Source organism: Ambystoma mexicanum, chromosome 11 (assembly GCF_040938575.1).
Source record: "Ambystoma mexicanum isolate Mex_15411 chromosome 11, UKY_AmexF1_1, whole genome shotgun sequence".
Classification (NCBI taxonomy): Eukaryota; Metazoa; Chordata; class Amphibia; order Caudata; family Ambystomatidae; genus Ambystoma; species Ambystoma mexicanum.
The window spans coordinates 917,257,680-917,285,573 of NC_090934.1; the positions used below are offsets into that span (position 1 = coordinate 917,257,680).

The following is a 27,894-nucleotide window of genomic DNA, read 5'->3' on the forward strand; positions in this document are numbered from 1 at the left end:
TGCAGTGATACCGACAGAACCTGAAGCAGTGCACGCAAAGTAATCCCTCAAACAGACCAAATTCAGTCTATGGAAATCCCCTATCATGTACTGATATGAGGAACCCTTGTGCCCTTGCCAGACATGGGCCAATTGGTAGAAACGGGGTGATAGGAAAGGGTGTAGGAGGTGAAGGCTCTAAACACAACAGAACATAGACCAAGTAGTGCCCATTATTATCAATGCCAACCCCATCCAGCAACCAACCTCAGCACATCGAAGCAGGACAAAGGGGTTGGTCCACGGATGAGGGAGCTGATAAACCAAGCGCAAGTAGGTGCATTTCAGATCAGCATAGCCTGAGTGAAATAATGACCTATCTTTGTCCTTAGTACATTGTAAACTGAAATAGAAGTCACACTTCACACATTATGTCTCGGGAGGATAGCTCAGCAGCAACATGCTCGCCTTGGAAGCAAAATGACACGGAGCAACACGGGTTTGATCCCTGGGTCCGCGCTTAGAAACCTCTGGGTATTAAGTGCTTTATAAATAACCTATCATATCATATGTCATGTGTTGAAATAAAGTACTGGCACCACCTGTGTCAGCTTCGTGGTCATTTTGATCTGGCCACCCATTCCAAGTCAGAGAGCATCAAAGGGATATGAATAGGGAATGCTTAGAACAAATTCCTGTTTTCCCTCTCCTCGATAGGGCCCATCACAAAACTGAGACCGTGAAGTCGGTGTGGCAGCCCAGCCCTGCTTCACCTAGCTACACTTATCAGGACTTGTGAATTTCCGAGGGGACTGCGGCCGTCCCCACCCCACATGCATAATTGAGATCCGGCAAGTGTTTGGAAAAGGTATTGGCCATTGTCAAACAAACACAGCAAAACCTTTAGCAAACAAGTGCCATTGACATGGGATCATAGCCAAGAAGAGCCCTCATGGCACAGCTGTTTGATGAAGATCCTGGACAGCTTGTAGATGCAATGGCTGTGTCATCATCTCTGGGTTGGGTCTGTGGCAACCAGTGACTTCCGGGGAAGTAGCTATGGGCATAACTTTGAAGATAAGTGCAGTGCTTCAATAAATCCCATATCTCTCCCTGCTACGTCACTGAGCCCGTATTTCAGTTTGGCAGAACTTTATTTTACAAACTGACCAATCACCTAAGCCCTAAATGACAGGTAGGCAATCTCTGTGATGATTTCGGTTCTAGACAGCTCACCATGATTTGCACACATGGAGGCCAGGACCGCAGGCCTGGGTATGTGCCGCCCCTGCACTGTTACTGAGGTTGGTCTGCAATGCTTTTGGTGGTATTGTACATTATGTGGTATCCCCCCATCTGACCGCAGCCTAACTACTGCATTTTGAGGCAGGACTTTTTACCACATTTTACCATTGTATGGGTGGGGCCGATAGAGGGGTGGGGATGGCGAAATAGGGGTTTAGGAAGAGGGCAAATGGGAAGAAATTTGGGAGACAGTAGGGCGTGTAGGTGGTGGACCCCCATTAGAAAACACCATGATAAAATTCAACAAACGTGCCGTGCAGTCAGATGGGGTAAATCCAACATAGTGCCTGGTGAGGCCAGCAACTATATAATTTGTCATGCTATATGTGATGTGGCACGTGATGTCTATTATAACTTGGGTGAGTGATGTGGCACTCTCCCATTCCCCACTTTCTGGGCCAAACGAGCTGGTAGGGCTAAGAAACCGCATGAAAGATCTGCAAACGGGCCAATGAGAGGGAGTGCCACGAGAGAAAACTCCCCTTTTTGCCCAATATTTTTTTCCTTTCCCTCCCCTTCCCCATTAAGCTCGTATTGAATTACTAGCGGTCTCACTGCAATCCATCACTGGATGGCTCTCTGCTGTCTCATGCAGAACACTGAAAACGGAAGTCATTGTTCTCCCGGCTCCCAATACTAGCCCTCCAATTCCCTCTCCTTTCTCCTTCCTGCTTAACCTAATTGCTCCTTTGCACTTGGCTTGCAACCTTTGAGTCCATTTGATAAGAGAGCTCCGACTGCAACAATCACTACCACCCCCCTGCTACGCAGATTAACCTTCTCAACATTTGGGAAATGTGTCAATTTCTTACTCATCAATCTACGAAAACTCTAATCTCCACCTGTGTGCTCTGCAAACTTGACTACTGATTGTGCCTACTCCTTGATCTTCCTCGCCACTCTTTACTTACTCTAGGCAAAGTCCTCATCTTCTCTACCTGCACCCTGTAAACTCTATTCAGATCCTCCCTGGTTGCTACCTACGGACACCATGCTGGGTAGCTCTCCTTGCACAAACTCTCCCTTTTGAAGTTCCTTCTTATAGTCTGCAAAGCTATCAGTGGTCTCGCTCCTCAGTACTTGGCAGACCAGATCTCTTTCTGCTGACCAGCTTGTTTCCCCTGTTCCTTCTCTGCACTCAAGCTCACTGTCCAACCCACCCAGTGGCCTACTCTCACTTGAGCTTTTCTTCCTACCCACTATGCTCATTAGAACCCGCTGCCCATCGCAATCAAAGCCATCCGGAATGTGGATCTCATCAAAGCTCAGCATAAACTTTACCTACTGGCCAAAGGGGGATCACCCTGTCATCCCCTCCCACCCCTCCCTGTCTGGCCACACCCTTCCCGTCAGAGCTGCATAAGAATGTAATTTTGTATATTTGAACAGTACTCCTCTTTAAATTGCAGCATTCACCAGCTAGGGTACCTTTATAAATCACCTGTTTTTTTTTTTTTTTTGGCCCTGATCTATGTCCCATTCCTGGGAATGCCTCTATCATCTGTAAAAGTGCTACTGCAATTCCTATCTGGTCAAAAATGACACCCTTGTTTTTCAAGGAGACACACATACAGTACAATTACAAAAATGATGGAACATTTGGTCACAGAGGGTCACAGCCTATTCAGCCCCAGGACTGTCTTGTTCTGAGTAAGTGTTCACACGAGACACATGGCAAGAAGGCACTTCTTTATTCACATTGAACGCAAAGTGAGGACCTTTCTACTACGCCTCTACACTGCGCATGCTTCTTTCATTCCCCCTGTTGCATGACACTCACATTTGGAGCATCGACTGGGTAGAGTTAACTCTGTCATGTCCAGCACACAACCTCTCCCCCGGGCGAATCAAAATACTTCAGGCAGTCCTTTCTCCTTGTTCTAGATCTTCACAATGAGAAGCACCAGCCTTCTAATGCCGAAGCCTCCCTCTGCTCGCTTCTATCTCCTGGTCACCAGTCGCGGCATCTTCAGATGACGCCTCCTTCCACTCTCCTCAGAGGCGTAGACAGGGTAGGGCCTGGTGGCCCAGGCCCACCCAAATTCTGTAAATGCCCACTCAGCATAGCCAAGCTCAGATGCCAAATCTCAGGCGCTTGTACCCAAAAAGTGCTAGATGAATGGAGAAAGTAGTGATGAATCTAGACCAGTGGTCGAAGTGTACACAAAGAAGTAGTGGAACTATGTTCCATGCTGGCCTGCCCACGCACTCCACAAACCCCATTGCCATGCCCCTGCCCATGCGCAATCCCAACCCCCAAACAAACACAAGTGCAAGTTTCAACTTCTTCCTACACTTTTATTTTAAAACTAAACCATTCCGGAATGGTTTCTTTTTAAAATAAATGTATAGGGAGAGTAAAACGTTTTGAAAAAAAGTAGAGGTGTACCGCTCCCAACCGCTTCCGCCAACTTTGACCACTGATCTAGACTGCTCGTCCAGTTCGAGCTGGTGGTACTCTTTATTAAAGCCAAGCTTGAGAATATTCTGGCCCCATTCAGCAAACGTACCATTTCATCCAGATGCATGCCGGGATGTCTTTCTCTGCCAATGGCCTTGTTTTCCTGTTTCATGTCTATGCAGATGCATATGTCACTTGCCATCACTTTCTTCAGCACCGCATTAAGTGTGAATCCCAGGGAGTGGGACCAGAGGCTGGTTGGATGAAGTCAATGGCTCTCGATGAGTTCAGTTATTTTTTCTATTTGTGGCTGGAGATGAATGGGCACTCTTTGAGGATGCTCTGCTTCTGGTGTAACGGATTCATTGATGTGAAGCTTTACTGTCTTATCTTTAAGTCAACCTAACGCTTGAAACAGAGACGGGAACCTCTACGGTATCGATCCACAATGTCCATGGCCTATGGCCATTGGTCATCCCAGGAGATCACTTCAGGGTAATGAATGCAGCTTACATAGGGAGCTTGGGCTATATTTTTTCCACTATAGATGGCTATGTATTACTATACTTGGACAGCTTGCTTTTAAGGTAGGCCCGACCTTGTCTCACTGTGAATTAAAATATAGTCTAACAGCTTTGATAACTGACAGCATTCTCCTTTATACACAGTTTGTTCTTCACTATGCCATTCTTGATATATGCTTTTCAGTCAAAGGATTAACATCCTGGAGTTTGACCAGGTGTAAGATGTATGTATATGCCAGTGCAAACAAGCTACCAAACATATAGTTTTGCCTGAGCACCCTCTCGAGCCCCTAATATTACACTGTGGGGCTCGTTTAGAGTTCTGCAGATGCTCAAATCCGACGGCATTCCGCTAGCGGATTAAAGGCCATTCCTTGCTTGCGAAAAACCAATGTAAAGCTGGTGGAGGGCTATCTTTAAATAGTCATCTGCAGGTGGATTTGAGTATCCGCCGAACTCTAGATGAGGCCCCATGTGTTCACCTACATTTTTCCAAATCTGCCATGTCATCACAACACAATCATCACACAACCGTAAGCCATATCCATCTGTTCTCTTTTTTAGAACAATGGCCTACCCGACAGAACTAGCACGCGCCCATGTTATCACAAAACCTTCTTCCCCTACTGCATTCCTCCTTCCCTCTGTTTGTAGCATCCATTTCCCGCTTTCTCATACTCCCGTCATCCCCATGCCCATTGTCTCCGTCCTCCAGAAGGGTAGGGTCTGGATATCCCTGGTATGGGCATAAGATGCCACTCCACGGATGAGTCTAGGTGCTCTGATACTACTATGGTGGTGATTGTGTGCAATATAAATGCATATTAGCATGAGAAACTCTCCCTTGAAAGGAAGAGCTCTTGAAGAGGGGGGTCGCACTATGCCATCATGATTACCAAAAGATCTGCGGTGGCCAGACCACTAGAGAGGGTTTGGGTTTGCTGATATGCCCATGGCACGTGCTGCTCGTAAAGCCTTCCAGAAAGAAGCACAGGGGTTGCCACCTATGAGAGTTCTTCCTGAGCTCTTCCTAGGAATACATTCTTGGGAATAAAGTACATTAATAATACAGACTCTTTCTACCCGTTGGGTGCATTGCATTCGCTTTTATTTTTATTTTATTTTTTATTTTAATTTTTATAACGTGCCACTCACCCATAAGTCTCAGGGCGCACATAAAAAACACAGACAAAACAACTGGGGTCAGACGGGCTGAAGAGGAAAGGCTTTACCGAGGTGTGCATTGTGCATGGATAGGGTCTGGTGTGCGCGCCACACACAACCAGTGCTCCTGAGGACAATGCTGCTAGATTGTTAGGTTCCTGCTTATGAGGGCTTGTTTGGGATCGACCTGAATGAGATGCTCCTTTCCGGGCTCTGGTGTCGGCCATTGCGCTTCTTAGTGTGTGAGGCTAGTAGTTGTAGAGTACGGGTGGGCGAAATGGCTCCATTTCAATCCGTGGGGAAACTGGCAGATTACAGGCCAAATTTGCCAGATCCGTCAATATCGGCTGCGGAGTGGAATTGGCAGTCTGTGGCCTTTTCCCACACAAAATGTAGTTTTTAAAAATTTAGTTTTTCAAAAAACGAAATTTTGGGTGTTTTGCCACCTTGATTTTCGTTTTTTCACCAAACAATTTCGGACCACAAAATAAAATGTCAGAGAAAAATTGACTTTTCGCACCAAAAACAAAAATACAGTGTATTGCCCAGGATAAAACAGTTTGCTCAAGCCGCAGCGTGAAAGCGCCAAAAGATGTGGTGGAACAGGTACAAGGCTGCGGAAGACATGAACAAAATTGTTGGTGAATTTCACCAGTTCCATTTCACCGGCGGTAATTTCGCTGGCCCCTAGTAGAGAGTGTGCATGTTTATCCCCATGTATATCCGATAGCTAATTTGCGGACTGGCAGGAAAGGAATGCGTGTACTGCTTCCGTCCCATGTCTGTGACAGACGGTTCAGTTGTCACTGTTCCCAATGCTATTGTGCTACATGTGGGAGGGAAGCGTTCACTGCATCTCTGCCTGAGCTTTGTGTCTGTGCACCTGCACGTAAGATGCAATGCCTGCGACAGCACTATATATTACTGCTGGACGGACTTCAATCAGGATTTTGTTCCAAGTTTGGAACAGAAACAATGTTGTTACCGGTATATGACGAGCTGCTGGAGGTTGCAGATGAAGGGGGGCTATCACTGTTAGTGATGGTAGACCTGTCTGCTGCCTTTGACATGGTTGAACATAACATCTTGCTTGATCATCTGAGAGTGGTGGTGAATGTTTCCGAACATGCTATCAAATGGTTCAGATCATTCTTGACTAATAGGCAGCAACAAGTCAAATTTGGGGGTTACATCTCAGATCCCATTGTAATGGGATGCAGTGTTCTGCAGGGATGCTCACTGTCCCCTTGGCCTTTCAACTTATATATGCGTACTCTGATGAATATCGTGAAGAGTCATGGACTGAGTTACCGTTCATACGCTGACGACACGTATATATAGATCGAAATTTGTAACCGCGAGGATGCCTTCCGGAAGCTGCATCAATGTCTGAATGATATAAATGAATGATGGCCAATAAACAGCTTCAGCTGAATGCATCAAGGACTTAACTCATTTTGTTTTGGCCCAAACAGTTGGTCTTGGCCGCTAAACAATCTTTGGCCACGCTTTGGCCCCGAGTATTCATGGTGAAAAGTTGCAATTCGCCTCCAAGAATAAAAATGTAGGCTGTTCTGGCATGAGAATTTTGGAAGTGACAGTCTTTTACTCACTGTGCACACTCTAGGTTTTACAGTTTATTCTGGTATCTAGTCAATTCATCTAAACCCATTCAATCTAATACCATGCCATCGAAATGTTTCCATTTAAATAATGTTCATCTAATGCAGGTTTTTTGGGGGTAAAGGGTTATTTTTTGTTCAGATGCATTTTAAAGGGTAAAAAACAGGGGTTTTGGGGGCACACCACCCCTAAAAAGAGGAAAAAATCTACATTTTTTAGATGGAAAACTTTCGATGGAATGGCATTAGATGCAATGGTTTTAGATGAAATGACCATAAACCTTTATTCCTGTTGATGATCGCGTGACGGTGTCCGGGGCCTTAACAAATGCCCACTTGGACTATTGCAATAGTTTTCTGATGGGCTTCCCGGCAGTACAATTGCATAGGCTCGTAAAATCCCAAAATGCAGCCATCAGACCGGTAGGTCGCCTGCATAAATCAGCCCAAATCTCCCCTCTTTGCAGAACATTACACTGGCTGCCAGTGAAAGACTGCATTCATTTTAAATGTCTTAATGACTTGGCTCCCGCTTACCTGAGTGACAAATCTGTCGGCACCTACCTTCAAGGACACTTCGATCTAAGGACTAGCTACTGCTGAGCGTTCCTCGATGGCATGTGTTTCTAGAGGATACAGACGATTCACAGTTGCAGGCCCGAAACTTTGGAACAGTATTCCTTTGGCGATCAGGGCTCGCGATAGGCTTTTTCAGTTTCGCAAGGCCTTTGAGACCTTTCTGTTTAAATAGTAGAGGGGTGTTTACTGGTGAGATTCTCCCTCGATTCCTGTTATAGAACGTCGGGATGAACTTATTTTTCCCTATTGAAGTCGTTATCTTTTTGCAATACTACAGTTGAGTTCGTTCTAAGCGCGTTTATAAATGCTCAAATCAAATCGAAATCATATCACATCTGGTTGTGGCGGTGAGGCTTGCACTTGCATCACCAGTGCCATACCTTGCCTGTCAGGGAATCTAGACCTGCTTGAGGCTACGCTAATGTCAGAACTGTCGGGACTCAGGACTAGCTAGCCTTTTGGTTGTAGCTCCTGAGAGTCTATTCCGGTGCTACAACCAAAAGACCAGGGACTTTAGCCCCCTTAGCCTCCCCCCCTACCAACGCCTCTGTTCAGAAACATTTGGGCTGTTGAAATATGAGGTTTCTCTTTTAGACACACACCCTCAAAGAGCTCCTCTAGGCAGTGGACATGCGGCATAGAGGGTTACGTGTCAGCTGCAGAAAACAGGAGACCTGAGATCTAATTCCATCTTTCACGCTTGACCAAACTGTTTGATCCTGGGCTATACGCTGTATTTCCCTGTGCTTTAGAGCACTCAAGTAAACAAGGTGAAAGGTTGTAGGTTTTGAATTCCTCTTGGCCACTAGCATTGCTCTGGGAAGCCTTCCAAAAAACCAGGTTTAGTCATTCTGAACCACTACAAAATGTTGTACAGAGCAATGCCATTGGCTATGATTCATCCAACACCGTCCTGCCATCAAACTTCAGTTTTGCTAATGACCCTGTGAGGCATGGATATTCCCAGGTGTTGGAGATGTGGGTCTCAAGCCTGTTATGACTAGAGTCTCAAGCTACACCTCACTGACAATGCCAAATGAGACTGGAACTTGTCGGGGGTTGCTTGTGTTCCTGTGCAGAAGGGAGGTGACCTTATGCTTAGGACTTCCGTGGTAGACCCAAGCATGATATGCATGTTGTGTTTCGTTTTCTATAATGGCTTGTTAGGCTGAAAATCTATAGTCTGGAGGGTTGCCAAGAACAATGCCAGTGGATATTATTAATTCAAGACCTTCCAGCTATCGAACTCCACTTCTGCTCAGGGCACAAAGATACAACAACTGGAAGTGCTTGGAAATAGACTGAAAACAAGCTTAAGAGTCATTTCATTCCTTCCAAACGTATGAATTTGAAAATGTGTTGTGGCAAAATGGAACGTGATGATAACTGTCCTAGTTAGAACCAAAACCCAACTTCCAGCTTGTGACCTGCTTGGGGTGAGGTGTATGTCACTTGTACATAATGAATACAAAACATTGCCAGAACCTAAATGCAGCAATTAAGCCTCATTTTTTATAGAGCAGACAAAGAAGACCATTGTGGGAGACGTTATATTGCGATGCCCCCCACCGCATTCTGGTGAGGTTGGATTTTATGAAAGTTGCGGGAACCCACACCGGAGCACTGGACCAGAGTTCCCATGTGGCGTTCCTTCCCTATTAGCGGAATCCTGAGTCCACAGAAATCAATTGGCAATGCTGACCACCACCATATTTATGGAAATCACGCACCCGGGACAATGTAGTCCTCTCGAGGTCGATGCTGCTGGTGTGGTCTATCATTTCAGCATGAAGCTGGCGTGAGATGTCCTGCAATAGGGCAAAGACGTAGAAGCTATGATAGGGCAAATCATTTTGTAAAGATATGAAATGTAGTACCACCCAGACAGGAAAGAAGTAGGCTGCTTCAAATGCAGCGCGAAACTCCTGTCTATCGTCCCACACCAGCACATCGACATTGAGGCGTGAGCACCAGGAAAGACTTGGTGTGTCATGTTCGTCATATTACCGGCCAGCCAACCTCACTCTTACCGGCCGACCATGACGAAAGAGAAGACTATACACGCGGAGAAAGGGAAGACTATGCATACATGATGACCAATCAGGCGGGCTCAAACTGAAGTGATGTAAATGTGTTCATAGGTGATCATCTGGCCAGGTTTGTCATAGACACTGGTGCAACGCTAAACATCATGTGTATCTCAGAAGTTAAGAAAATGGTTCATCCTCCGACATTGATACCCTATGAGCTTAGAGCTCTTCCATGGGCTGTCTAGGGCCCAGGGATTAATCATGGGAAGTTCTGAACTAGGCTGCAGTGCAAAGAAAAAGGACTACACTTCAAAGTGCATGTGCATGGCCGAGTTGGATGTGTGACTAATACAGGAGGTCAGGAGAGAAGGGACAGATGTTTGCATTTCTATATGCATTGACAGAATGGCACACTTCTCTTATGTTACTAAGCATAGGCTGTCGCCACAAGACTCTGCACATGCTTTTTGCTTGGGCAGTGCTTCTTGTCGCAGAAGGCCACCTCACAGGACTGAGGAGCTGCGAGGGAAGCTTTCAGGTTACAAGCCAACAACTTGAACACCAGTTTGTCCAGAGGTCAGCACTGAGGGGGCACTCAGCCAAACAGCCAGCCAGAAAGAGTGTAGAGAATGGGCATGAAACAGTAGTGAACGTGCTCCAAAATGAACTCACATGAGAGACCTGGAAACGCATTTCATCTCTGCCGGAGGCATGTGTAATTATATACCATCGTGTGTTTGTCTCTCACCATGAGTACTTAATATCACAGGAGATGGCACGTAGATAATTAGATGCTGCTATACAGCTGTTTTTATATTTTCGTGCAAAATAAGACTAGAATCTGACTTCATAACTTTTAAAAATCAAATTGAACATTTAAAAAAATACTAGCTTGTTATGTGCCGATATAGGACTCTCTCTCTCTCTCTCTCTCTCTCTCTCTCTGCATGTCTATCTCTCTCCCTCTCTCTCTCTTACTGTCTCACTTTATGTTTCTGTCTCTCTCTGCCAGGAGAATAGCCATCCAAGCCTTTGCCAACAGCAGTGCAACTAGAGAAAAATACAGATATCTTAAAGAGGGAGTGCTGTGTATGTGTGCAAAAGAAGCTATGAAAGAAAGAGAATGATTTATTGTTACTAACATTTTAAAGTGGCTCTTTTTAAAATGTTACAATGTTCATTTCTAATGATAGCTTCCGGTATAGGTCATAGTCATAAAAAGGCGCCTTCACTTGTCTTATCGTACTGAGAAAATCAAAGTATCAAAACCTAGAGTAACCACATACATTATTTTCTGAGAGGTTATTATTCCAAGATGGACAATCTGGCACACTTCTATTGTCCTCTTTAAAATACCATCATGAGGGAGGGGAAGGGAACCAATAACACCATTTATGGTTTGTGGCTGTTTTGCATAAAATCAAAGAGTAATTTGGGAACATAAGATGGCCACAGATCTTTATACTTGGCAAATATGTCTGTGATAAATGACTTGTAAGCTTAATCACCATGCTTGTAATGATGACTGGGATTGGTTCTCTTTTCATATTTGAAAAGACTCACCCTAAGATTAAGATGTTTCTACCCGTTTGGGCAGACTAAAGATTTTACTGGGAGGATAAAATGATTGCAACATCTGGCACTCCACTGGGATCCAGCAGCTGTCTTGTACTGGCTATACGTGTTAGGATGTCCATTCCCCAATGCAGAGACACCCCTGGAAAGTAATATATGTAGGATTTTCCCTTTACATTTGCTGAATGTTTCCGGTGGCCTCTCACTCCCCTCACTGTGGACGCACATCGCTCAATATAAAAGCATTCAATCCAGTCACATAAAAAAAACAACAGCACTGCTCAAAAAGTGCAAAGGAAGCCATTAAATGCAAAGCAACGCTGGAAGGCAATGCACATTTCTGATAGACGAAAAGATGCCGGAGAGATGCTAGAGTTCAGGAGGCAACGTGCCGCCAAGGCTGTAAATGACCTGGCATAGTCTGAACAGCAAAACTCAAGCGCAGTGCCACTGGGCGGATATTGCCCAGTGCCCATTCACTCGAGGATTCAGGCACCTGGGACACAGTACAGGGATCAGAATTATTTGAAACCCCATAAAATGACATGTCTGTCAGCAGAATATTTTCGTTTAGAAACAAAGAGTCACCTTTTACTGTGTTGCAGGCCTAGCGTACTCGAAACCAATTCAAGTAATGGGGTGCCAGAGCATTTTCCACTTTGCATTCCCTGTACATTTACATCGTTGTCACAGTTGCTTAAATAAAGGATTTATTTTACAAACTGATATAAATTGCTCTTATGTATGTGATCATTTTGTGCGTTACCTAAAGACAAAAGTGCATACTAAACAAATGTTTCCAATCTTTCATTCATACATCAACTGAAATGATATTGACAGTGCAATATTGATTAGAACATGTTTTTGAATACTTACAGGATTAAGTTATTTTAAAGAGAAATTATGTTTTTCAATGTTTTTAACTGGGTTCTATTTATTTCAGAATATACAATTCACACCATAGAGTATTGTCAATATCAGAATAGCAATATTATTTGTTTCTCTGCATCAGAATTCTTTTTTACTAAATGTATGTTGTAGGTGAGAGAGAATAAATTGGGTATGAATGGGGAAAGCAAAATATGTGGCTGAATAACATGCACCAATCATGCATTGATAAGTATTACATTTAAGTGGGTTTATATATAGATTACACTTAAATAGACACTTGCCAATGTCTTTAAGTCTGCATCGAAAGATCAGATTGCCCCTGGCTAAGCATGTGGTAGGGTGTCATTTTATGTAGCAGGATCCGATTAGGTCCATTAGAGGAAGGCAAGTTATTGGCAGGGCGTCGGCGTGGATCTGTGACTACACTGCACCTTTAACGTGCACCCCTCAGAGCCATAAGCAATTCATGTGGATGTTATTGGGATGCACCTCTTACAGGGGGTGCCATTTCCACTTATGATGACTGGGTTCCAATTGTATTATGGTGAGGCTTTTTTTGTTGTGTTCTCTGGCACCACCTTCTCAATAGCGTGCGGTTTCTTCAGAAGAGCACATCATTTCTGGGGTCATGCCATAGTGAGTATAATCACATGAAACTTGCTGATCACATTGCTCAAGGGAGGATCGCTCAGGGACAACGCGCTCGCCTTGGAAGCAAGACGACGTGTGCTATAAATAACCAATTATAATTATAATAATAATCCTTCCCGTGCTTCCTGTGAGGCTGCGTATGCTCTCACCCACCCACAGGCAAGGGTGTTGACTTTGCCTTCCTGCTCTATCCTGCCGCAGACCTCTACTCTGCTTTACGACACCGACTCCCCAGCAGAGGCACAATCCCTGTGTTGGTCCCTCAGCATCGGAACTCTGCTCCGCAATGCCTTTGGGGGATCACCAACAAGTCCTCTGTAACACCCCCGGAAGGCTTCAGCCTTCTTGGAAACCCTTCACGACCCCCAGCAACTCTACCCACCTCCTTCCTTAACCCACGTTTGGCTAAAGGATGGATTGGCTTCTCTCCCCTGCCCCTCCCCCCCAGAAACAGCATTTACTAACCCATTGCACCTCAACTCTATCCTAGTAATTGAAATGTTGCTGATTAACTGAACTCTCGTGTTCTGTCCTTTCAGCTGCATTCATATTGTTGTATACTATTAATGTATCCCTGTGTACAGCGCTCCTTTTCTTTTCAGCCATCTTTGCCTTACACAATACCCAATAATGCAGGAGCAGTAACATCAACAAAAAATAGGCTGTGAACCCTCTTTTTTGGTTACGGGAGGCCTGGCTCATGAGGGTATAAAAGAGATATAAGAAAAAGTATGAGTTCAAGCTACCTCACCCTTGGGGCGCTATGGTATGTGTTGACACACAACAATGAAAATGTTAATGTAGTATAATTAGACTACACTAGTGTAAGCACACATGTAGTTAAAACAAAGTGTATTCTAAAACAGAAAGTAAAAAAGGGTGACAGCAAGCAAAATGCCAACATAATAGTGTATGCACAAGCATTACAATTCATATTTCTGTCACAGTATTTAATACACAACATAGTTTATGAGCCGTAACATTCCATATCCCATACATTTCCTTGCCCAGCACTTTGCACCTCCACTGGTTACTACTAAATGAGATGTTACTGATTGACCAAAGTTTGGCATCACCCAGAGAAAGATGTGTTTTCACCACAGCACCACCTCCATTGGTCTGGAGCCCATTCATCATGTCCAGGGGAGTTGCTAGGCCTGGAAAAGTTCCGGGGCTACGCTAATGCCAGGACTGTTGGGCTTGGGGCTAGCTAGCCTTTTGATTGTATCCCCTGAGCTTCTATTAGGGACTACAACCAAAAGACCCAGGGCTGTAGCACCCTCAGCCCCCCCCCCCCCCAGCAACACCTCTGATCGTATCTCAAGGACAGTCAGGCTGTCCACGCACTTTAGCATCAAGTTCCTTAGCCGGACACTTTTGGGTCTCTGGTTTGACCCCGATCAAGGTCAATGTTTAAAGAAAAATCTAAAACCACGCACCGTATTGAATGACCTCTCTGGAATGAGGTGAAGATCTCCACCATGCCATAGGAGGGAAAGCATCCACAGCGCTGATTACCGCCATAGTCGACAGCCACTGGTGCCTATGTTGGAAACATACCCGTACCTCAGATCTTGCCACAGGTTTTAAGAAGGGCAGGAAAGACCTCTCTCCATCTAAGGATAGACTGATCCATTCTATTCCCCAAGATCACCCAGGGGCACCTTTCATGGGCACACAACGTTAATACGACATCCACATCCATGTGTGATATTCGAATACAACACGCAGGGTGGTGCCTCATGCAAATCAAATGACTGACCACTCTGTCGGACACTCATTTGTGTACTCTAAGATGCTTAATGTTACTAAATGTAACCATTTTGAAGGTGCTTACATTTGTCGATATCATATGTCAGACTATACCCGGGGGTCTACTACTTTTAGGTCTCGAGATGTTTTGGACTACAACTACCATCAGCTCTAGCCAGCATAGTCCATGATGTGGGATCATGGGGGTCATATTCCAAAACATCTGCAGAGACACAAGTTGCAGGACCCTCTATGCAATAAAAGAGCGACGTCCATGCATCGTGGCTGAGACCTTTGACATATCCTAAATCAACACCCCAAACAGATGAAGACAGCTGAAGGTCTATGTCAGTCACAGCTGTGCCCTCCTTTTGGAAATACTCAAAAGCAGCTGGACTCACATGACACCGTTGACCACCACGACCTGGCTCCTGAGCAGGATGTTCACGTCTTTGATGGTGATGAGGACGTTTTGAATCCGGGGGTGGCCCTGGCCGGCGCCGCGCTGGATGTGAACAGAAAACTCCTGATAGGACTCGCGGCAGTCTGAGGCGAAGTTGTAGTCGCATGCGCCAGGAAAGCGGTAGAAGTCCCCGTCGAAGGTTTTGTAGTGGTTGTTCCCCCAGGTACTGCAGACATAGTGGCCGTGACTACGTTCCCTTCCTGCCAGGGTACACACAAGACAGACGTGAAAAAATGCATCGAGAATCCCAACATCCCTAGTCCCTTTTAGGGGTGGCATGCTAGCATACATTGATTGACAGCTGCATGTTACTACCAAATGACTTTAGATGTTTGGGAGTCTCCCAAGCACCCTATCCAAAACCCTGCAACCTTGAAACATGCCTTTATAAAAGCAAAGGGACACTTCTTCCTATACACCAGCATCCCCTCCGTGGCACATTCCAATTCAATCCACAGAGCACCCCATGGCACCCAAGCTTACCTCGAACAATCTCCATGCCATGGGCACAGGTAATAGTCAGCCATAAGAAAGCCAGTCGGGCCCATGTGAGCCCCATCATGGCTGGTGAGAGGGGAGGGGGCGAGGGTGAGCTACTGGAACTATTCTCACTTTGCGAACTCTCCTTTTATAAAGCTCCTTTTACAAGGCGATCCGAGAGGGAGGAGATAGCAGCAGGGAGGGGCCGAGGGGGAGGTGTGAACTTCGCAAGCAAACACAAGGGACAGACCTGTATTTATGAGAAGGCATTTAACACGAGCAATTGGACAAAAGGGTGTAGTTTTCATTGTCTTGTAATCAATGGTAAATCATAAACTAGGCATTTTTCTACATTACAACATGACCCACTGCGCACAACACCTTCTCTGGCAGCCACCGGGTTATTGCTCCTAAGCTTTATGAATCCGTGGGTTTCTTCTGATTCCCTCTACATGCTGTTGCCCTCCTCCCTGGGCAGGCCGTCACACATGTCGGTTTTAAGGACAGCAGGCAGCGTAACCTGTGGGTGCCTGCTCTAGCACACAGATACAGGCGGGTATTCAGTATGTATGCAGGTTTGTGGTGCAAACCTGTGCAATTCCCAAAGAGCTCTGGCAGACAGGGCTCTTTCTGCTGTTTAAGAACATACGGCCCGTGTCCTAGTGCAGGTGAGAATAGGTGCATTCGATGGATCAAGACGGCTAAATAAATAAATAAAATCAAACGACTGCAAGCAATGCGTCTTTTTCTCCCCAAGCACTGCTCAGCGTGGAGGCCTAAGTCAACAGAAGGTACTCGGCAAGGGCCCACTTTTCAAACGTCTTGCAATATCTCTAGGCGAAAGGGGACAGTGACTGCGCGGTTGTGTAGGCATGGTGTGAGTTAAGGTAGAGGTAGTTGAATGAATAGTCAAGAGGGGGTCAGTACAGTTTCCCCGGTGCAGAAAATGCTAGTTGAAGTGCTGGTAAGCCCAATACGAGCGCTCTTACAGCTCAGGGGTAATACAGGTTTTCCGGTGGGGGTGAATAATTTAACTCCTGCTAAAAGCTGGAGGTAAATCGGGCCCCCACCAGCAAAAAAATGGCAGAATCACCAGCACCTGTAATACCAGTGCTGATAATTGCGGCAATCCCCGTCATGGGACTCCGGTAATACTGGGATATCAGGCGTCGGTAACGGAGGGGCAGTTTCCCGGTATCCCGCCGGTATTACCAGCAGGATACAGGGAAACCTGCAAGAGGGCCAAGGCCCTTACCATAGTCCATGAAGTTCATGCTTTCATCATCTAGCCAGGATCTGTGACAACAAACAGGATTACACAAAGAGACCCACATAATATTGGATCCCTTCTGCTAGGAAGAAAAACTGAAGGTGAATGAGTGGCTCTTGCGCTGTATGTCGCTACCTGCCATTGTGTGAACTTCAAGCCAAAATAGGAGGAGAAAAATTGAGAGAAACAAAAGATGAACGGAGATTGTTAGTTTCTTTGTTGGAAAAGAGTTAAAAATAATGCATGTGCATGTGCAGCACAATATCTCAGAATGTGTTACACATTGAAGAAATATGCGGTTCTGTGCAGTGAATCACATGCTGATTGGGCCAGTCCGATGCATCTGCAGTGGCAGAAGAGAAGACACAGTGAGGCATAATGTGGCATAAAGCTGATAGCCAAATTATTGATGGTAGGTTTTGAATTCATCTTAACCCCTGGCAGTGCTGTGAGGAATTCGACAATCCGCACAGTGGGTGTGGGCTCACCTGGGCCTATTTGAAATTGTATGTAAATTAAAAGATGGTAGATCAACCTCTGGAAAATTTGTGGGGCTAATCCGCACACATTTTCCTGTGCTCACCGCATGACATACACATAGACCTGTGTATTGTGGGTGGACACAGCCTACACTCCTCCCTGTCATATTGAGTTGGGATCTGACAGGTGGGGTATGTGATGCATCTACAAAAGGGAGAGGGACAAACCTTCACACTGCCATGTCCAGTCTAATTAACTAGCTAAGGCTCCATGGATCCACCCTGTCCATTTGTTTACCCTCTACAGATAGTGGCAGCAATTGACATAATTAAAATACTAACAGAGTATATGTCAAACAAGCCTACATGAAACCTGACTGCAGGACTAACAAAGGAGACAAGAAACCCCCAACAACCTTTGATATGCACTGTGTCAACCCAAAGCCAGCTCCTGCCTCTCAGTATCAAGGCCAGTGACCTGTCATGTCTGGGACTATGTGTTTACAGTAGTCATCCCCACAGGGGGACCCCATTCAGAAGGTACGAGCATGTGGTTTGGCGGCAACCAAACGTCTTGTCTCACCACAACTTCAAGGGAGACCTGCCGCTTTAACCAGGAACCACAGACGCTCAATTAACCAGAGAGACCCTTTGATCCACAACAGAGAGGAAGATGGCTGGGACTTAGTATTACATGCTTTCACCCCTTTTCTGTTGCAAAGCACTCTGGCTATGACCTCAGGCATACAGGAGATTGTTAGTGGGGACCCAGGATTGGCTCATTTAGGTAGGCTTAGCCCTCCTGTCAATATCCAGAGTGCATCCCTTTTCCTTCTTGAAACTGTCTGTCCTCTGCATTTCTTTTTACAGGGTGGGTTGTATTTTGTAGTCTGCTGGAACTGTCTGTTGTGATAATAATAAAGTTGATATTTTTATACAACCTTGACTGGACAGTCCCTTTTATCATTGGGTAATAATTGTATTTTCACTGTGTTGCAACTAACCAATGATCCACGACCTTGCAGGGATAAGCCTGCCGTTGCGTCCACTTTACCAAAATTGGACAAGGAGGTTTATAATTTGCCTGTGTCCCAAATCTGTTTATACCCCTTCTGGTGTACTAGAGGTGTGGGGCTGATTGATGGTTTAGAAACTGATATTCATCCCTGGACCACTGGTGCCCCAGAAGTTGATTAGTCACAGGTGCTCTGAACAATCTTCCAAAACATTAAGGTGTATCCTGTCTGTCAGTTCACATGGTGACCAGCCATGTGGATATCAATCTTGTTGCCACCAACAATAGCAGCATTGCAACCCATAACGTTATGCTGTGTCCCACCTGCATGGAAACACAAGGAACCCCAAGCATGTTACCAGTTTGGGTGTCAACAGTGGGATTAAGCTTGGTTCCCTTTGGCCCAGCGAGCAAGGGACCAACCTAAGGAAATAACCCCTAGTGAGTGCTTAGGGATACAAACTAGGACCAAAAAAGGCAAAGGAAGTAGTAACCTCATTAAAAAAAAGATTTTCACTAATGCAAAGTCTATTTTGAATCATATTTGGATTTAATTGTTCACTGATTCCGTCTGTTTATGGTGTTTCTTATTAATGGAATATATCCTCAGTTGTTTTTTCTTTACAGATTTCGTTCTATGGCTTGTTTGGTCATCATATTACGAACATTGACATTCCAGGCACATATATCTGCTTTGATCTATTCCAAACTGCTTTATTATATGTGTTTCAGTACATGTTGTTATATTTCATGGTTGTATGTGATACTAACGTTTTTAAAACATTGTGTTGCACAAATGTCATAAAAAAAATAAAGAGTGCTCAAATATTGTGCTCTGGTAAAAAAAAAAAATAATGGCACATGTAAAAATATCGCTCTTAAAACATCATAACGCCTTGTGGAAAAGTGTAACTCTCTCCTTACACAGGTGAGGTAAGAATCACTCCATTAAGCTTGATGCAAGTCTGCTGTAGGGAGCTAGATTTATGATGACTGAAGCCCTCCACAGGAGAGCTTTACAACCACATTTCCAGATTCACTTATTGAAATGCTGAGTTTTCAGGCTAGTGAAATAAAGTGTGCCCCATTGCGCTTTAAACAGTAAAGTAATTCTAGAACAACAAACGAACACTTTCCGGAGGACACCCCTGAACCTCAGCCCTCCCCTGCTAGTCCTCCCCCACCTCCCTTTGGCCACAAGATTCTTTAGCAACAGAATGCAAAACGACATTATGTGCCTCTGTTATTAAATTCCTGCATTACTTTTTTGTCTCAGTTTCTGTGAATAGCGTTGTCGGGATCGATTTTATCACTGGCTATCGTTTTTAACGTGTATGTCATTCATGAGCTATGCCAACATTATGAGCTAACATATTTTGCAATGTGCTTGTGCTACCCCAAGGTTCTGTATTTGGCACGTGAATACTGCTTATAGATACTTGTACCTCATTTAATTATGCAGACATTATTACCATTATTATCATTAGGGTACTTACTCAGCATGGACCTAGCTTCTGGAAGCAACAGATTGTTTACAATAATAGGCAGAAGTACATGGTGAGGGAATCAGAGAAACAGGGGAGTGGGGCTATAACAACAGGAGAGGGTGGGCAATATGTCAGCAATTATCTGCAAACAACCAGGGAAGGAAACAGTGGGGATCAGATCACAAAGTCTTAGGAATAGTGGGGAGTGGAGGGTGTGAGGACCTCAGTGTTAGGGAGGAGATATTCCTTGAAGAGGAGGGTGTTGACCGCCTTTCTGAGCTTTAGAAGCGAGGGGCGAGTCTGATGTTGACAGGGATGAGGTTCCAGAGCCTTGGGGTGTAGACAAAGGAGGCCTGTCTTCTGGTTCTTTTCCTTCTGAGTTCAAGTCTGTGCATGTACTTCTGGTGGATCCTAGGCCTCCAGAGAACCAAGTTTCTCATTGAGGCAGCTTAGGGACTTCAGGGTGACGGCCTTGTAAATGATGCAGCAGGATTTGAAGATGATATGTACTAGCAGCGGGAGCCAGTGAAGTTCAATGCGGGTCAGGGCGATGCGGTCGAGTTTGCAGTCCCTTGATGAGTCGTACTGCAGCATGAAGGACATTCCTGGGGGAGCCAGGGAAGTCACCAGAAGACCTTCCAAAAGTGCATTGACACCATACAGATGGTAGAGGACCAAGATTTGGACAGCAGATCTGAAATTGTTTTCTGGATGAAGGGCTTGATTTCCCATAGGAGAGAAAGTTGGTACCAAGCCGTTTGTGTCTTCTTTGCTATGTGCTGTTTGAAGGAGAGGTGCATCTTGATGTCGAGCCAAATGGATTTGGCACATGTGAACAGCTTCGGTGTGAAGCCCTCGAGGTGCATAGCAGAGAGCCAGGTCTCGATGTCCGGGTGTTCAGTGTTGGACAGCAGTAGGAATTCAGTCTTAGAGGGGGTTGAGCTTTATGTAAGCATTGGACATCCGTGACTGGGTCACTGAGAGGCAGGCTTTCAGCTTGTGTATGTCTTTGATGGAGGATATCTTGAGGTACAGCAGTGTGTCACTCGCATACTGGTGAATGTGGATGTTGTGTGGAAAGAGGAGGTTTCCATATAGTTACATGTAAAGATCGAAGATTATGGGGGAGAGGATGGATCCTTGCAGGCCTCCACAGGTAATATTGGGTTGAGTTGGTATCTGGTGGAATCCATTTGAACAAACTGGTGGCGATTTGCAAGGTACAAATTGAACCAGCTGAGGTTGATCTTGCTGATCCCTGTGCTGCGATGTAGATGGTCGGTCAGTGTCTGGTAATCTACTATGTCGATTGTTGTTGAGAGTTCAAGGAGAACCAGTAGGAAAGGATAGCCATCAACAAGGATTTTAAGGGCATCGTCAAACACCTTGTTGGTAGCTGTTTGTGCTCCATCTGGGTCCGAACACAGATTGGTAGAACTCAATGAGATTGTTGGCTTTATTGTGTTGAAGGAGTTGTGTTGCTACTGCTTACTGAAGGATCTTACTTATGAAGAGAAGATGGGTGATGGGGCGGTAGTTGCTGAAGTCATCAGGGTTCAGTGTTATTTTCTTGAGAATTGGGAGGATTTGTCCAGTCTTGAGGGTTCAGGGGAAGGTGCCTTAAGTTAGGGAGCTGATGATGAGGTAAGGTAAGGGGGAGTGCTTCAGTCAGAAAGGTCTTGAGTACAAAGGCAGGCAGGATGTCATCCGTGTACAATGTGGCCTTGATTCTAGAATGGCAGTGAGGTCTTCCATAGTGAGTGTGTTTAAAATTGTCCAGTTATTTGTGTGTTTGTGAATTGAGATGTGTAGTGTTATGTCAGTTGTAGAGTTGATGTCTATATTATTGTGTTAGCAGATCATGCAGATTTTGTTGATGAAGAAAGGGTTGTTGACGGTGCACATATATTTAGACCCTGTAATCATGTCTGCCACAATTTCTGTTTGTTCTGTGTTCAAGCATTTCCAAGCATGATAACTGGGCTGAATGGCTATCTTTACACCCAGGGACTAAAGGCAGCTCTGCCAACCCAAGCTATATGTGGACCAATTAAATTAGGTCCAGGTAGCTGTAATCAGTAGTCACATGACACTTTAAACTAAAACCATGGAGATACAAAAGTGGGAATATTTGGGATATATTGTAGCACATTGATGGTCCTACAATGCCAACTTATTGATGTATATGCATATGTAATGGTGAGGTACAGCGTACTGGCTGTGAACACAGTAACTTTGTAGAACAACAAGAGAAGGTGAGGGGAAACTGATCTTTACAGGCTGAAACATTCGGATCAGACAAGTGCACCAGTCAAGAGGCCGAGAAGTGCAGAGGGTGGAAGAAGGGTTTGCGAAGACAAGTATTGGGAAGGAAAGAGGGTCTTCCCACCCCTTAGCGATACTGAATTAGAAATAAACACTAAGAGAATACATCAAGGGAGCAGGGGGTAGGGGTGAGCACATCGAGGAGGGTGCGCGGCCACCTTAGTGCATGGATTACAAGCTCTATGGTAGATGTGAGTGTGAATGCCATCTTGGCGAACGGCAGCCATCTTAGAATTTTGGACCAAGCGCGGCGAACAGCATTTTGTGTGTTAGTATTAGATCCCATGCATGAGCGTGAACACCACCCCCACCCCACCCAGGTCTCATAGAGTCTAAGAAATCCTCCATCGTTCAAGAGTTGCAGGCCCTCAGACCACAGAGAACTAGGGCGTATCACAGAAACTTTGCATAGATGCAAGTGTGATTAGCATTGCAGCAAAAATTGGGCAAGTGAGAAAAAAAACATTTTTACTGCATTTTTCCACCTGGGAAAATGTTTCGCTGGTGGAAACATTGCCTTTGTACAAAAATGTTTTTAAATGATAAGTTTTTTTGCACTAGGTCAGTTTTTGCCTCTGCACTTGCACCAGTGAAACGTTTCTGTAATACTGTCCTCGCAGTTCAAGGGCAATTTTGAAAAGGAGAGCCTTGAGTCTCCTTCTGGGCATAATATAATGAATGGCTGTTAACGTGACAAGTACAATCACAATATCTAAAAAAGCAAAAAAACACATAAACACATGGAGGGAGTGAACAATAGAATTTGATCAAAATGTACTTTGCATATGCAGAAATGTACTCTTCGATTGGATAATACTTAAATTCAGACATTGACAGGCAGACTCTTTCCTAAAAGCATGGCTCTGCAGAAGTGATGGATGGAAGGACTTGAATCAATCATAACCATAGCATTGCTCTGGGCAACTTTGCATAACGTTGATTTTTAGCCTGCCTGTGCCATTACAGAAGGGGAACAGCCACATGCAAATCATTTCTGTCCTACCACCAATAGCAGCATAGTCACTCTAAGTGGCAAATGTATGTCCTTAAATCGGACCTATGCTTCCTGTGCCTTAAGTGCCAAGTAACACCTCAATGATGGTGCCCAAAGAGCCAAAGGCAAGGCTGGAGACTCATTTAAAGGGATGTAATCCAGTAGTCCAGGCTGCTTCAGCTGCATTTGGAGTGCAGCCAAACCTGATTTACATGCCAATTTTCCCATCATTAATATACACCTGAGGGTTGAAAATGATATGGAAGGCTGCCTGGAGCAATTGGTGTTGGGTAGGACTAACTCCATGCTTTTCCAGTCAAACCTTTTCAGCTCATTGTGATGGGCCAAGCCTTTGCTCTCCGCTTCCTGCACAGTTATCACTGCTTGGATGCCACTTGAGTACAGATGACAACCTTTTGAAATCCAGGGATTTTACCAGTTGCCCCAAAACGGTGGGGCCATTTCTAGCACTGCTGAGCTGTGGTCATGGGTTGGGGAGACTGCAAGCAGCAAAGTGATGTTTAAAGTGATCAACAATGCTACAGTAGTTATCAGCCTATTGGAACAATGGTCATCTTTCACATACCGCATTCTGTGGGCGGACTTGATTTACGCATGCACAACTCTATTAGCTAGTGGAAATATATTTGCTCTAGTACTAATACAAATACAAATGTACAAAGCTCGTTTACGCATTTCCAAAATGTACGTGTCCTTCCGCAATGTTTCGTCAATCCACACCTCACTGAATGCTCTGCAGTTGCACAATAGCTCTTAATGTGCTCTACCATTTGGAAGTCAACAGCTACACTGACACATGCCTTCATATCACAATCTTAAGGAATGGACGAGCCACAGATTCCGAACATGCCAGGTTTAGCAAGTCTTATAATAGGACTTCAATGACAAACAGGAGTTCCTTGCATCCTGAGCATTCTCAGGCGAGTTGAAAGGCACAGGCATATCAGTGGCCGAAGCCCTAGGAACAGTGGTCGAAGTGAGGGGGGACTATCGGGAGTAGAGTAGCACTACTTGATGTTTTACTCTTTGCAACCATGTTCACCGTTTCAAAATGGTTCTTTCTGAAGTCAAAGCATACCCTTCATTGTCAGCTGAACTGAAATATGTTTCACTGTACACTCCCAAAGTCTGAATGACACCTGAATGAACTCTGTCTGGCTTCACTAACATCTCATTTCGTCCCGATTTTTAAATCACCAAATACTATTCAGGACAGCACTAGTGGCAGGCCCCCATTGAACCGGCCGCTGCTTGAGTAGGTGTTAAGTATCTGTTCCAGCAGAGTTAAGTTCAGCGAGTAGAGGCAATTGATGTCAGAAAGTCTGCATAAATATTTTCCAACTGCTCGACCAACTAAGAGAAATCAATGAAAAACAATGAAGAGGACCGCCTCCTTTTGCCTGTTCCACCCACTTGGCTGCCAACATGGCCCATCCACAACCCTTTGAAACATGTATTGCACCTTGTTCTGTCCTACCTACCCCGCCCCCGCCAGAGTCACAGCCCCACTGCCTTTTTTTGACACGCTTCTAGGACTTCCTGTTCTCCCCTGACAGATAAGGGTCCCTTGCGCTCTTATTTGATCAGCCATCCATTTATGCTAATCCCATCCTTGGACTCATTTTATTGATCAGCTGCTCTTCCATGCAAATCGACATATTATGCTGTGTCTCTTGGTATGTGTACAGTGTAGCCTCTGCCATTTGCATGATAACTTAGAGGAGTAAATCAGATTTTACTTCTGATAATGTTAAACTGTATGTACAGTTGCTATATGTATATTAATCATACAATTGTATTAAAAAAGACATTTAAAATGACAAGCAATTCCTACTTTTTTATAATTAGACTGATGACTTAGAGTAACTAAATTAAATGGTGGCACACGTGTGTTGAGTGATTTATGCATGTCCCGGTTCAGTGTGGTTTCTTTTTAGTGATATGGTGCTATATAATCTTTCGTTACTCATAACATGCATGCACTTCCAATTGGGAAGCTATGTTTTGCAAGAGTTTTCATTTCAATTACTATGGTTCAGTGTAGTGGGGGTAAGTGTTGTGATTATTTAACCATCCATGTGTGGTTGGCATATTGTGGACTTCGTTTCTGATTTTCCATTGGTAATGTCAGCCAGGCAATGCGAGCTGTCAGTGCTCCTGCATATGCCAGGCTGGGATTGTATCCCTGGTTATCCCAAGCAGATAGCACAAGGTGTCATGGCACATGCAGCCGAAAAGCTGCACTACCACTGGAAATGCAAGGGGCGAAGCAGATGTGAAGTGCTAGAGCGACCGGCCGGTGGCACTCCTCTCACTGTAATCCCAGGAAGACAGCAGTCTATCAGAGCTAAAATCTAGAACATCTGGCAGCACAATCTGTCAGGTCTAGACAGCCAACAGGCTGCACTACCCTCACTGTGATCACAGAAGGCAGAGCAATCTGTCAGGGCTAGGCAACCAACAGGCTCCACTACCCTCACTGTGATCTCAGGAAGGCAGCACAATCTGTCAGGTCTAGACAACCAACAGGCTGCACTCCCCTCATTTTAATCCCAGGAAGGCAGCACAATCTGTCAGGTCTAGACAGCCAACAGGCTGCACTACCCTCACTGTGATCCCAGAAGGCAGAGCAATCTGTCAGGGCTAGGCAACCAACAGGCTGCACTACCCTCACTGCGATCCCAGGAAGGCAGCACGATATGTCATGACTAGACAAACTGGCTGCACTACTCTCACTGTGATCTCAGGAAGGCAGCACAATCTGTCAGGTCTAGACAGCCAACAGGCTGCACTACCCTCACTGTGATCCTAGAAGGCAGAGCAATCTGTCAGGGCTAGGCAACCAACAGGCTGCACTACCCTCACTGTGATCCCAGGAAGGCAGCACGATATGTCATGACTAGACAAACTGGCTGCAATACCCTCACTGTGATCTCAGGAAGACAGCACAATCTGTCAGGTCTAGACAGCCAACAGGCTGCACTACCCTCACTGTGATCACAGAAGGCAGAGCAATCTGTCAGGGCTAGGCAACCAACAGGCTCCACTACCCTCACTGTGATCTCAGGAAGGCAGCGCAATCTGTCAGATCTAGCCAACCAACAGGCTGCACTACCCTCAATGTTATCCCAGGGAGGCAGCACAATATGTCAGGGCTAGACAAACAGGCTGCACTACCCCCACTGTGATCTCAGGAAGGCAGCACAATCTGTCTGGTCTAGACAACCAACAGGCTGCACTACCCTCACTGTGATCCCAGGAAGGCAGCTCAATCTGTCAGGGCTAGTGTCATAAATGATGAATGTCACAATATTCATTACAATTTAAACAACTGGCAGGTTACCCCAAGGACTCACTGTTACCTCTCTTCCTGTCCTGTGACTGACACCTTCCAGCAGGGGAAGACTCTCCTTGTTCCAAGCGGAGAGATGAAAGTGAAAGCCTCCCAAGTACCTCTTCCCCCTCCCAGATAAACCAGGTAGGAGAAGAAGTCCCAGGGAAACCCTCTGGGGAAGAAAACCCTGTGCCGAAGGTAGCGGCAAGATGTCTTTCAATTTGCAGGCGGAGATTCAGGTGAAGTCCGGAGGACGTTCGTCTTGAAAGAGAAAGAGACTGGTAAGTATAAGCAGGTAAGTGGAAAAATGGATATGTAAGATGTATAGAAATGTTGATTACCCTTAAACAGGAACGATGTGTGGAAAAAGGTGCCAGTCAGAAACTTCAGAAAACTTCTACGATAGTAAGAAAGGTTTAGATGAGAAATAGTGAGATAACTAGATAGAATAGTGGAAAGCCACGGGGAAATCTTTACCTGAGAGGCCTGAAGGGCGGAGTTAGTAGCTGTTTTGATAGGGCAGAGTTTTGCACGGGCGGTCGCAATACCGGTGTGACAGAGACCTGTAACTATGCGAAGGAAGAGAGAATAGTAAGTCGGGAAAGGTAGAGAAACGGGAATTTGATATGCCGGAGAATTCCGAATGAAGCTTACGGCGCTCCGGAACGAGACCGGTGGGCAAACTTGGGTGAGAAAGAGATGGAGTCCGTGGAATCGGGAGACAGAGAGGCAGTGAGGAATGCACTAAAATTGAGACAGAGCAGGAAAGTTTAGAATGCTTAAAAGCAGTGTTTAGCAAGCCGTATCAGGATACCTAGATGCGAACTTACGTAGTGTTGTTGAAGCAGAGTATCAACGCAATTCTGTGCTGATCACAGGAACAGATATACCTACACTCGGGTAGGGAGACAGCACTTCCCGGAAACCGAGTCGTGCAGAGGCTAGATCCGCAACTCCAGTTACGGCGGCCATCTTGCTAGTAAAAATGGCTGACACCCACCGTCCTAAGGTCCATCGATGCCACAAGGACCACCGCCTTCGAAGGGGCGTGACAGTATGCCACCTCAAATGCCCCGGGCCACCCGGTTTAGTCGGATGGGACCGAAAAAATCGGCGGATCAGAGCCGGAGCATGAACAGCCGATGCAGGTTCCCAAGAGCGATCAGCCGGAGAATACCCCTTCCAGTCAACCAAGAACTGCAGACTCCCCGAAAAAGACAAGAATCACAAATACCAGCCACTTCATATTCGGGACCCATCGGGGTGATGACAGGAGGGGGTGCACCCATCCGTGCTCGGAAAAAACGATCCACCACGTCCTTCTTTAATTGTGACACATGGAAAACAGGATGAATCCTGGACCAAGACGGAGGGAGCTTGAGCTTGTAAGCAGACGACCCCATTTGTTGCAAAACGGGAAAGGGACCGAAGTATCTCGGGGACAATTTGGACGGCACCAGATGACGAGGTAAAAATCGGGAAGCCAACCAAACTACATCTCCTGGCACCAATCTCGGAGCTGGAGTGCGATGTCTATCAGCAGAGCGTTTGAC

At 45.4% G+C, this 27,894-nt stretch overlaps 1 protein-coding gene across 1 annotated transcript in view; it reads right to left on the bottom strand.

Annotated features, from left to right (window-relative positions):
• Nucleotides 1-15,521, bottom strand: part of MUC2 (mucin 2, oligomeric mucus/gel-forming) — a 210,788-nt gene extending 195,267 nt beyond the window's left edge. Inside the window, exons 1-2 of the mRNA XM_069625392.1 lie at nt 15,420-15,521; nt 14,875-15,136 (exon numbers count right to left, since the gene is read on the bottom strand). Of these exons, the coding sequence (XP_069481493.1) occupies nt 14,875-15,136; nt 15,420-15,498 (341 nt within the window). The 5' untranslated portion in view covers nt 15,499-15,521. The remainder of the gene's footprint in view (nt 1-14,874; nt 15,137-15,419) is intronic.
• Between the last annotated feature and the right edge of the window lie 12,373 nt (nt 15,522-27,894).